The sequence below is a fragment of the Myotis davidii genome, unplaced genomic scaffold (assembly GCF_000327345.1).
Source record: "Myotis davidii unplaced genomic scaffold, ASM32734v1 scaffold370, whole genome shotgun sequence".
NCBI classification, from domain to species: Eukaryota; Metazoa; Chordata; class Mammalia; order Chiroptera; family Vespertilionidae; genus Myotis; species Myotis davidii.
Window position 1 is genome coordinate 1,455,370 of NW_006288615.1, and position 12,638 is coordinate 1,468,007.

General features: G+C 34.6%; 1 protein-coding gene across 1 annotated transcript in view; it reads right to left on the bottom strand.

Moving 5' to 3' along the window:
• The window catches only part of TRIP12 (thyroid hormone receptor interactor 12), a 121,980-nt gene that overhangs the window by 72,008 nt on the left and 37,334 nt on the right, over positions 1-12,638 (bottom strand). The window contains exons 3-4 of the mRNA XM_006760405.2: positions 7,881-8,003; positions 6,276-7,078 (exon numbers count right to left, since the gene is read on the bottom strand). Coding sequence (XP_006760468.1) covers positions 6,276-7,078; positions 7,881-8,003 — 926 coding nt within the window. The remainder of the gene's footprint in view (positions 1-6,275; positions 7,079-7,880; positions 8,004-12,638) is intronic.

Genomic DNA, 12,638 nt, shown 5'->3' on the forward strand with positions numbered 1-12,638 from the left:
TGGAGAACCTAGCAAGAGAACTTGGCTACAGAACCTGGCTGGAGAACCTGGAGAACGTGGCTGGGGGACCTAGCAAGAGAACATGGACACAGAACTTGGCTGGATATTGTGGCTAGAGATCCTGGCAAGGCTGCTGATCAACTGAACGCTGTCTCCGTGTCATTCCTTCTTCGTCGACTCCGTCCACACCTTTGGGGACCCCTGGACCTGCTGGGGCTGGACCCCAGCAATGGTCAAACAAGTATCAAGGTTATTTATTTTCAGACATTCAAAATCTCCAAAAATTAAAAAGTTTTTTAAATTTTCATAAGCACTTCTTCATAGAAAGCAAGTCAAAGGTATGTCACACCAAAACGAAACAGTAAACCAAGAAAGATGATGTGGAAGCTGGAAAAAGGAGAGAATGAAGAAAATCCTGAGGCTAAAAGCAATGTAACTAGGCATAGAAGAGCAGTCATCCAGAGGCCATTTTTCTTCAGGAACTGAAACAGATACATGTAGAAAGCTTGAGAAAAGATTAAGACAATGGCATAGTTTGGAGTTCAGTTCACAAAGAAAAAAAAAGAAAAGAAAAACGAACTAATTATTAAATTCAAGAAAAACAAAAATGTGTAAGAAAGGAAAAGTTCTTACATGGCTCTGTAAATAGCATTTATGTATCCATACAAACACTGAGCATCATTCATGACTGGGAAAATGAGATGTACGAGTTTAGTGAAGAGGTGGTGTAAATTTTCCACAAAGGACATGAAATAGTGCTCACACTTTAAAAAAAAAATAAACAAGTAGACCTCTTGAGCACATAATTTAGAGACTGAAATAAGAACCAAAATAATCAATTACAGAGAAGGGCAATGTGGCAGAAAGACTGCTTTTTAAAAATAATAAATCTTATATAATGACTTTAAAATGCATTTAAGCATTGAAAAAAATTAAGCAGGATACACACATACAAGGAAAGAGGTAGTCCTCAGTGATCAAATTAAGTGATTTTGTATTTTTCTTCGTTGTACATTTTGGTATTGTCTGAATTAGTCTTTAACATTTTATGAATAGAAGTGTCAAAAATATTACAGAATACAGAAGCTGGAATATAAAATAGCAGTTTTCACTAACTTACATGTAAGTTTAGTAAACTGTACTTTGGTTAAACTAATTCTTATTCTAATCTGACATACAAAAATACATAGTTTTTTTTTTTTATTTTGGCAACCCATTTTCTAAAATTTAATATATTCTTAAGAAATCATTGGTAATTTTTCAAAGCAGTTGCATATTAGAACTATTAAACTTTTAAGTTACAATTATTTTAACAGCTGCCTTCTAATATAGAAAATTTTAATATTCAACCCTTTCCTTTTAAGGTTATTACCCAACACCTCGGGAGACTAAAAGATAATTCAACTTTGTAAAATCAGTAGGGATGACCCTACAAGATCCAATTAGGTAAAACCAAGGGTTTGACTTTTAAGTTCTTCTGTCTTGCTCAACTCATTCTTATTTACTCCCCTGATGCTAGTGGTGCAATGCACCATATGTCTCAGACTGTCGGTAAGAGTCCTAAACCAAGCAGAATTACCTTCCCAGAATCAGCATCTGCCTGGGTTTTGGCTAGTTCTAATAATGGCCACAGACTGCACACAAGTCACCAAGAAAGTTTGAAACTCAAGATGCAAATAAGCTGGTAACTACTGCTGACTATGTTATTAATAATGTGCACATGATGTCCACTTTAAATAATAGAAGGGAAACTAGTTCTATAAATAGGCACACCAGAGCGGAAATATAATACCTTTAAATTTTTCTGTAGAAAAAAACTCCACAATTACCCGAATTTTGATCACAAATTTCCTCTGGCATATTTCTATGCCATCCCCATCACTTTCTACTATTCAGACATACACATTTTGAAAGTCAAATTACTTCAAAATTAGCTTAATTTAAAAGGGTAGATTAGAAAAATATATTTTGAAGCCAAATGAACATATTTTTAAATATTATACTTAAAATATAAAAAAGAAACATCATTTGTATCATTTTACTGCCCCATTGGTTTTACATTTATGCTAAGTAAGTTTTTTAAGAATGTCTGTTTGCTTAGATTAAACACATAGCAAGAATAATTTCCTAACGCACATTACAAATTATCACATAAACAGTATCTCTTCTAGAGTATTACCTTAAGATTTCTATCAATTGATACAGGATGACCTTTGTCCCAGAGTTATTTTGATCAGCTATAGCTGGAAAGCCACAGGCTTCAGAAAGCCCATCACAAAAGTAGCTGTTTCACCAGTTCTCCCACTACCCCTAGGCCAGCCCTAGTTCCTCCCCAGGAAAGCATTTATCAGCCTATAAATGTTGCCGAAACAGGAAAAGTCTCCCTACTCAAGTGTTCTGACTAAAAGTATGTTCCACGGAACACTGCTATCTCCCAAGGTAATATAGGTGAACAGATAAATGTATAAAATTTTGAGTTAAGCAGAAGTTACTGTAAGATTTCTAACCGGAATCTCCTTGAGTGATATTTGATCATGGGGAAATGGGTTTCACAAAACATCATATAAATATTGTTATTCCTGCAATTTGGAAAAAAATCTGCTTTACCATGAAGCTTTACTGACCAATCTTATCTTAGAATTAACCTTTACCTGGGGAAATATCACATTCTAATTTAACAGGTTCACAGATTCTTAAAGGAGGAAGAAAACAAATAATCTTCCCAATTTGAAATGCTCTATATATTGTACAAAGTGTAGGTCCAATCCACTTTTTAGGTAATTTACAAATTCTGTTTCCCTAAAAGACACTAATCAGAAATCTCAACTTCTATCCATTGTATCTAATTCTGTCCCCTAGGTTAATGTTTTAAGTGAAAAAAATCCTGATTCATACAAAAGCACTTCAAATATATTGCAATAACTCTCATGCACCATTATCTGTTTATATGGTGCTTTAATTTTATAAAACTCTTTCAAATACATTACTTTATTTATGCTTCACAAAAATGAATACTACCATTTTTTCAAATAAGATTAGGGATTAGGTTGCCAATTATTTGTCTAGCCTCACAAAACTAGGAGATAACAACTTCAAATCAGGGTCTTCCAAATCTAAGGAAAGAGACATTTAAAACTGACAAGTGACAAGTATTTATCAATCCTTTATTCTCAAAATGCTACTCTGAATGTTTTCTCTCTTAAGATACTCAACTTCAGCTGTGCACCCTAAATTTAGTGATGCAACTTATGTACTAAGCACTATGCTACGTCTGCTCACATTATTTATTCCTCAAATAGCTATTGTGCCTATTTTATGAATGAAAAGGTTACAAACTTTGCATAGTCACCAGGTGATAAAATGGCAGAACTAGGGTTTAAACTCAGGATTTTTAGCCCTATATTAAGAGCTCTCTGTCCCCAAAATACCATTACTTGAAACCCAGAGATTCCCCTAAGATACCACACTTTGCCTCTATGGTCTTACATAAAATTACCAAGTACTGCCAATTCTCTTGCAGTACTGCTTCTTACATTAACTCTTTCCTGAAGTGACACATTCAATCGTGTCTAAAATTCACCCTGCCCATCTGACTTCAGGAAACCTTCCTAGATTTAGCTCACCCAATCTACTCAATCCTTTGAGTCCTATTCATATGGCCTGGATTTAACTCTTGCTTCTACACTTCTTAGTTCTGTGTCCTTCGATAGGTAATTCGACAAATGACACTGAGTTTTCTTACCTGTAAGATGGGAATAATAGTACCTGCCACACAGGGAAGATGAGGAGTAAATGAAATGATTCATGTAAAGTCTTTAAAAGTTGTCAGATACTTGTAAGCACATTAAATATTTCCTATTATTTTAAGAAATGTTTTTCACTTATTTGAAAAGAAGCAAATAAGTAGTGAATGGGATGATATGAATCCCTGGTTCACATGGTGTTCATTCCTAAAGATTAATCAATACCAATAAAGAAGAATCAGATAAAATCTTATGTCCTCTAAGATCTTAACATCTCTTAATGAGCCAAAGATGCTGCAAACATGGAGAACTAACATGGGTGAAAAATAAATGGCACAGCAAGGAAAGCAACAGTTTCAAAGTCACACATTCTGCCTTCGAATCCTTGCTCTGCCACTTAAAATATGTAACGCAGGCAAGTTATTTCACCTTCTTGGAATAAATTTTCATTAATAAGTATCACAAAGCTTAACTTTTTAAAATTAGTCATGACTGCATATGTAAAATACCTGGCACTTATTAGATGCTAAACACATACTGGTTCCCTTCTCTTGTTTCAACAGCTTGGACTATAATTAGAGCTTAGAACTAGGACAGTGGCAGTGAAAATGTACAAGCTTTATTAGTGACCACAGAACACACAGATCTTTAATCCACCAAGTCAGTTTGTGACCATGTGTAGAGTTAGACTATCTAGACTGGTTTTATTATGGCACAGGGGCAGTGTCAAAACTCTGAGTGCTTCCTGACTGAGAGCAACTTCACAATCAAGGAAATACCACTGAGTAGCCAGCCACAGGCAGGGTTGAGCTTCCTGTTAAAAATCATGTTAAGAAGCTTCTCTCTAAAACAAGAAAGCTGGTCACTGAGAAGAATCAACATGATACTCAACAACAATCTGCTCTCACCCAGGCCTGAACCTTCCTAGAAACAAATGTTGAAAAAGATGAGCTCTTCAAGTGAAGCAGACTGGATGTCAGGAAAGTGAGGAGTGAATCCCATGAAACTCATTGTAAACTCAACCTGGTCCATTGTCTATTAAGATCACAGAGATACTACAATGAGGACATGAACATACACAGACACACACGCAAACAAAGATGCACACATGCTTCTACTTAAAAGCAGAGAGGGAAGGGGTATAAAAGCCGAGACGGATAATGGCAATTGTCAAGAAAACCTTGGCAGGTCCAATGGGCAGTTGCCCGTCCTTTTTTAACCCAGCCCTTTATTTCCTTTTGACTTCAAGATACTAATCTTGATCTTAATCCAACGCTTCTACCTTCAAATTCGAAAGATTTTATACAGATGTAAAACAAAATTCTACAATCTAAGAGAAAAAGATGTTACTTACCTTTACAATAGCCCTATGATACAGGTTAAACATAAGATTTTATTTTGTACCTACTACGATTCTTGTCAAAGTTTAGGCAATAATGAATCAACTGAAAGTAGTCATAGGTTGAAGGGTTAAATAAAGCTAACATTTAGTTCTAATTCAATATTAGGTTAGGCTGATTCAATGCTAGCTAAACTTTGAGAAGAGTTTAGCTAGTAGGCACTATATAAAATCTTCTAATAACCAAAAGAAAAATTACAACCCTATGAAAATGTGGATCTGAAATTTTCTGAGGACTCAAAAGGAGAAAAGATAGTCAAAACCAAGCTTCTGGTTAAATATTACAAAAATTAAATGCTTAAAAATTGTAGATTAGCACAGTATTATTCTGTGTGTTTTTTAGACTTCTCAAAATACAAAAACAAACACTTTAGCATTACAGCAAATGCATAATTGAAAAGGTTCATCAACAGTTCTAATGAAATGAACATCTGGCTTCCTGAAGACTTTTAGAAAAAAAGAGAGGAAGAATGTACCTCAAGATCCATTTCTCCCATTTAGTTTGATCTTTACTTGAATATATTATTCTCAAACATTAGTTCTTTCTACTCCAATATAAGTTTCAAAAGGGCAATATTCTTTTCCATTTACTTAGGACCCAGAGCCTCAGTGCATGAAAATAAGTATTCACCTTTAGACTAAACTCCTTCGAAGTCATAAAATATTACATGTGCATGAGTTTTAATTATATGGTGCATTTATTCTAGTAAGTTAACTCAGTATTTCCATACATCAAGAACATACAATACCAAAAACAAAACAACACACATGCAAAAACACATCTGATGCTTGATCCTGGTCAATAGCAACTCATAACTAGAATAATTTTGTGTTTGGTTATAGAAGAAAATGCAACTTGATGTCTCACCCTGATATTGGTAAGTAGCAGATGCTATTAAGATAAAGATATAAACACTAAAACATGGTTAATAAGTCAGCATTTGTATTTGTCTGGATAAAATTAAAAGTGGTATCAATTATTATGTGCTGTTGTGTAGACACAGGTACAGTAATAAATCTAAGACTGCCTCAGACTAGAAACAAAACACCTGGCTATCTTGAAAGCATGGTCACTTTGACAAACCAAGAGAAATTTTCTTAATTAAAAAAAGCAGCTCTTTCCGTAAACTTACTTGCTAATTTGGCCTGTAATCCAGAAGGTCCAGGTTTTGATGTCTCTGACTTAGAAGACCCTGGAAGAGACAGTTTTGTTTTAGGAAGGCTAACTTTAGGGCTGAAACGCGCAGCCCAATCAAATTTTGAAGAGCCACCAGTTTTACTCTGTTCCTTTTCCCTGCTACTTCTTCTGGGACTGGGACTGGATGCTGAACGGGAACGCCTGGCCTTGTTCTGGTCTTTTCCTTGTTTCACCCTGGCACCTGGTGGTACAGTGGAGGAGGCCGAGGCTACAGCAGAAGATGAGGAGGAAGTAGAGGCAGCAGAAGAAGAATCAGTGATGGTGCTACACCCAGCTTTGGCTGAGGCGGCTGATTTTGAAGCCAGCTTGGTAGGTTTTGCAGATCTCTCTTCGGTACCAGTTGACTCAGACACAGAACCACTCTTTATACAAGAACTCTCTGTCCTCTTTCTTTTCTGACTCCGTGAACTACCAGTGGCCCCACTCTTTCTGGTATGAGCCTTGCTTGTTGATGGCAATTGTGCAGATTTCAGTTGTTGCTCCTGGTCTAAATGTCTCTTTTTTGACTTACTATGTGACTTATTTGTTTCTGAGAGCGATTCAGAATGCTGAAGTGCTTTTGGTTTTTTTGCAGAGCTAGGAGAATTGGTCCTGTTGTAGTCTGGACTAGCACTGCGTTTCACTCCTCGAGAATTGTCTTTCTTAGGCACCTGCCCCGTTTTTTGCCTTTCTGAAGTATTGGCTCTGTCTGGATCCTCTGGTTGTGGAACTATGACAGCAGATGATGAACTGCAGCTTCTAAGAGGTTAGATAAGAAGAGAGTTAATATCAGCCTGCCATATAATATTTATCAAATTCTCAAATCTATGGAAACAAGTGCTAAAATAAGTACAAAAATTTTTCTAAGCAATAATAAACATAGCTTTTCCAATGGCTCAAAATTGGGGGGGAAAATTGAGCTTGACTTTGGATTGTAAAAGTATTAAAAGATCAGGTTAATTCTCTAGCCCAAAGATCAGGTTTATTCTTTAGCCCAAAGATTACTGACACTAACACTCCTAATCACAAAACAAGAACTCAGATTACGGGAAAAAGAATGCTTTTTCAGAACCAGTTGAAACTAGAATATTGATGCTTTATTTACAAAGAAAACGACTTTATTCGAGCTTAAAATAAGCAAGCATTAAATTACACACTTTCAAAATGAAGGTTAGAAGTTGTTGTATTGTAGCATCATCAAATCTTTACAGATATATTTCATCACAAAGGCTCCTACCAATTAGATCTTAAGAAATCATTGATCTATGGCTCTAACAATTAAAATCTAAGGAAAATGGCACAATGCATTTCAGAAGCCTATAATGATTTGTTAAGAAAAAGGGGAACCTCCTATCTCTCTCTAAGCAAGAAAAAGTGCATTGTCCAGCATCAACATCACTGCAAAGTTGATGAAAAAACCATTAATGCAAAAGTTATACTTAGAGAATAATGAAATATATATCATAACATTTTGGCATAATCTAGTAAGTTTTAATATTATGCAATGATTCATATGCAAATAATTCTGCTTTGAGAATGTATAAGCCATGTGAAGATTTACCTTTTAGAAAGGTGTCCCCTTGACAGTTCAGTAGTATTAGACTGCACTTTGGGTGCCTTAGAATTAGATTTTCTACTCTCAGGAGGGCTATATCCCTTATGTTTTGCCTGCCCTAAATGTGACCTGTCAGCAGAAAATCAAAACAGAAATCTATCAGGAAAATGAGATGCAAATACAATAGTGAAAGTCAAATTATTTTTTCAAAAAAATCCTCCCAATTTTTCATTATTGACCCTACCCCTGTCCCAAATATTTATATTAAATTATTATTCTATCAAATAATTTGGCAAAAATACTGCCTTTTAGTACCAACTCCCTGAATACCCAAGAGTTAAGATTTTTTATTATGAGTTGTCATAATGTCACAGCAGTATTATAGTTGCTCAAGCCATAATAAATTTTTCAGCAATTTTACTGTAGACATTCAAATATGCTCAATTTTTAAAAAGCAAACCCACATTTTAGATCTAAACACTACTTTTAATAGCCAATGTAACTATAATAGCATAAAATGTTTATAGAAATAGCAATCTGTGATCCCTACAATGTTAACGATATCCAATTTGTACATTATAATTCAGGTTAGCATGTAACTGATTAAGATTAAATCAATTCTCAAGCTGATTCTACACAGAAAATCATTAGAAGCAACTAAAGAGTAAATAAATAAACTTACATGAAATCAACAGTGATATCTGCTAAGAATTTATAGCACTTATCAACAGAAAGTAAGCCCAAAACCAAATCTGAGAAAGAGATAAAGAATTTACAACAGCCCAGCCGGTGTGGCTCAGTGGTGGAATATCAACCCATGAACCAGGAGGTCAGGGTTTGATTCCCGGTCAGGGCACATGCTCAGGTTGCAGGCTTGATCCCCAGTAAGGGATGTGCAGGAAGCAGATCAATGATTCTCATCATTGATGTTTCTATCACTCTCTCCCCCTCTCTGAAATAAAATAAATATTTTTAATAAAAAAGCGGGGGGGAAAGTATTTATAACAAAATAATCCAAACACATTCTAAAGATTCCATCACTGATAAATGATTTGAGTTGTACAGGGTAGGACAAAGGAGGTTTACAGTTACACATACAGGAAACAGAGTTTATTGGCTTATTATTGTTTCTTAATTATTGTATTATTTTCCACACAAAAAAACTGTAAATATCCTTTTGCCCCACCCTGTATTTATAATAAACCAAATCCTTATGTCAGCATTATTCTAAGAGCAAGTTTGAGGGACATAAGGAGTTTTCAGTAGTTAGTTTTTTGTTTTTAAATATATTTTATTGATTTTTTACAGAGAGGAAGGGAGGAGGAGAGGGATAGAAAGTTAGAAACATCAATGAGAGAGAAACATCGATTCAGCTGCTTCCTGCACACTCCCTACTGGGGATGTGCCCGCAACCAAGGTACATGCCCTTGACCGGAATCGAACCTGGGACCCTTCAGTCCCCAGGCCCATGCTCTATCCACTGAGCCAAACCGGTCAGGGCAGTAGTTAGTTTTTTAATTCCTGCCAATAGTTATATCAAACTTATTAAGCAAAGGAAGCATGCATTAATATATACCCAGAAAAGCTGGTCCTATAAAGGTAAGATATTAACATAGCAGATGCAATTTATGTAATTCACAACCAACATGCATGTAAATAATATATAACATAAAGAGCATATGCTAATGAGAATAACAAAGTTTCATTCATATCAAAGCTGTTTACCATGTTTAAAAATTTTTTTTAAAGGCTTTCATTCTGAGCATAATCTCAAAGGAGCTTAGACATAAGTCACTAAAACCTCACACAAAAATTCTAATTTAACCTGTAAGTGTGCCATACAGTTCTTAACATATCATACAAGTTCCACCATCTCTTCAAGAAGATTTAGATCTAAGGTTTCTCATCTCAGTATTTTTATTTTTTCTTCAATTTTTCCAGAATCCAATACTGGATTCTTGAAAGAATATATGAATTTAGCTTGTCAATGAAAGGAAGCATTTCTTGGATCCATAATATCATTTTCATTTTTAAGGTTCTAATCTATGACAGAATATAGATCAACTTCTTAAAAACTCTAGATTAGTTTTTCAAGTGTCTTAGTCTTCACTTTAGGAATGATTTTTTTTTTCAAGGTATATATTTTCTCTGGGTATAGCTAACTGAACCTTGTAAGATTTTGATAGACTGTAATTTACTCTTTATTTTTCCTAGATATTATTCTACTGCAAACCAAAATGTTGGTTTATCCCATGAGTTTCTTATTAGAGATTTAATTTCTAGGAATTGCTTTTGTTTTTATTATATTTCTAGTAATATACCTAAGAGTTGTTTTTTTTAAATGAGATTGAGAAAATTTTCAAATAATTTGTTATTTTTTTAAAAGGAAGGTATAATGTTCCATTTTCAGAGTATACAATTTAATATCCATGGGACAACATGTCATCCAGGTTCTCCACACATCCTAATTTCCATAGTTTGCTAACAGAGCAACTTAATTGAATCACAATTTCTACTTCAGTTATAAAATTTAAAATATTCCTTTACATATTTTTATTATAATTTAGAAGTCATATAAAAAAAACACACAACACATTATCACCCTCACTGGGTAGAGCGTCTTCCCATCATACCAAGGTTGTGAGCTTGATCCCCAGTCAGGACACATATAAGACTAAGCCAATGAACGCATAAATAAGTAGAATAACAAATTGACATTTCTCTCCCTCTCAAATCATTAAATACAAAATTAAAAAACAAAACAAAAATGCTATCTATTCAAAGGTAGGCAATTCTGTAATAATGTATAGACAGTTAAATATTCAAATGTCAATGATAAAAAACCGTCACAGTATATGCCTAGTATATCTCAAAAATAATATTCATTTTCTTTGTCAACAGAAATTGACCAGCATCAACCTAACGCTGATTCCAGTAGAGGTAGCAGTTCCTCCGTCTTTAACCCAAATAAATTGTTCTCTGGTCTTAAAACACATCTAACTATATATTCATCCAAATCTCTTTCTTCATTTTTCATGTTCTTACTAACACGCTACTTCAATGAACTAAATAATTTAGCAGGTGAACCCTCAATATCAGAATACCCCCCCAAAAAAAAAAAGGTTAACAATACCCAATCATCTTAGAAACTGAGGCTCTTAAAATAAGCTAAAATCCAATTAAGCTCACACTGATCTGATTCTTCCTTTCCTGAAACTATTTTAAGTGTGACATTGTGCCCTAGCTGGTTTGGTTCAGTAGAGGAGCCTTTGGACCAAAGGGTCCTGGGTTCGATTCTGGTCAGTCATGTACCTTGGTTGCAGACTCCTCCCCTGCCTGGGCCCTGGTCTGGGCTAGTGCAGGAGGTAACCAACCAATGTGTTTCTCTCACATCAGTGTTTCTCTTTGTCTTTCCCTCTCTCTTCCACTCTCCCTAAAAATCAATGGAAAAATATCCTCGGGTGAAGATTAACGAAAAAAAAAGGGGGGGGGGCATTCTGAGGAGTGGTTAAAAATATATCTTAAAATATTATAAAGTACTGATCATTATTACTGTCCTGCCTATTGTTTAATACAGTCTTAATACATTTTCTTTAAAGAATAGTAAATACTTTCAGCTTTGTGGGAGATACTATATACCAAAACAAACAAACAAACAAAAACAGATATATACACAAATAAATGGGCATGGCACATTCCACTCAAATTTATTTAAAAACAGACAATAGGCTGGATTTGGCCCAGGGGTCACAGTTTCCCAACCCTTGGCTTACCACAAGAGGAAGAGGCAACCAGATGGAACCTTAAAGTAATAATACGGAGCCTTCCAAAGTGAGGCTCTATTTTATTATACTCATTTGTAAATTATTAATGCTCAAAATACTTTAAGTAAATCTCCATTAAATAATACCAGATCTAGAATAGCCAATTAAAACATCACAGTATTCAGCACTACATGAACTTCAATGCCTCCTTTTAGCTCATTTTACCAACTCTCATTTATTAAACCTTATGCTAAACATTGTTATTTAAATGTATAATCTGTTTAAGATCTAGTAAAATTTACATCCACTATGAATCAAATTTGCAAGAGCAGCACAGTGCAATTCATGACAAATTGTTTAATAGCACAAGAATGAGTCCATTTAGTAAATTATAGCCCAAGGTCAGGTGGGTGGATGGGTGTGGGTGTGTGTGGTTCAGGAAATTCTATATGGTCATTGCATGGGGGTTCCTCAAGAAACTCATGTTCTGAAAAGTCACCCACTAAAAATAACTAGGCTAATGGTAAAAATAAGATTGTACACAAACTACTCAAACCTATGTTATTTTCATAAGTCCCAACAAAAACATCATAAATTTTAATAAAATGTTAAATCTCTACTAACATTTGGACCAATAATCACAGTTGGTCTACTCTTTGGAGTCTTATTTTTGTACTTTCTCCTATAAGTGTAAACTTCCAAAGATGTTTTAAAACCAGCTTCAACAAAATTAAAAATACATTTCTGGGGAGGCTTTCCTTTTTGACAATTTCTTTCTTTTATAAATACAGGGTAAATGTTTTTGAGCTTTCTGAAAGTGTTTAAAATAGTGCAAAGTACAGCGGTTCTGCAAATCACTAGCTTTTTCTTGCACTAAATCATTTATTCAGAGCATTTCTGCAATATTTTCAGATTTTCCACAAGATATTATAAATTATTACCAAATATTTTTCTTTAATTTAAAAGCCTACATACATGCCTTTCAGTTCATATATTAGCA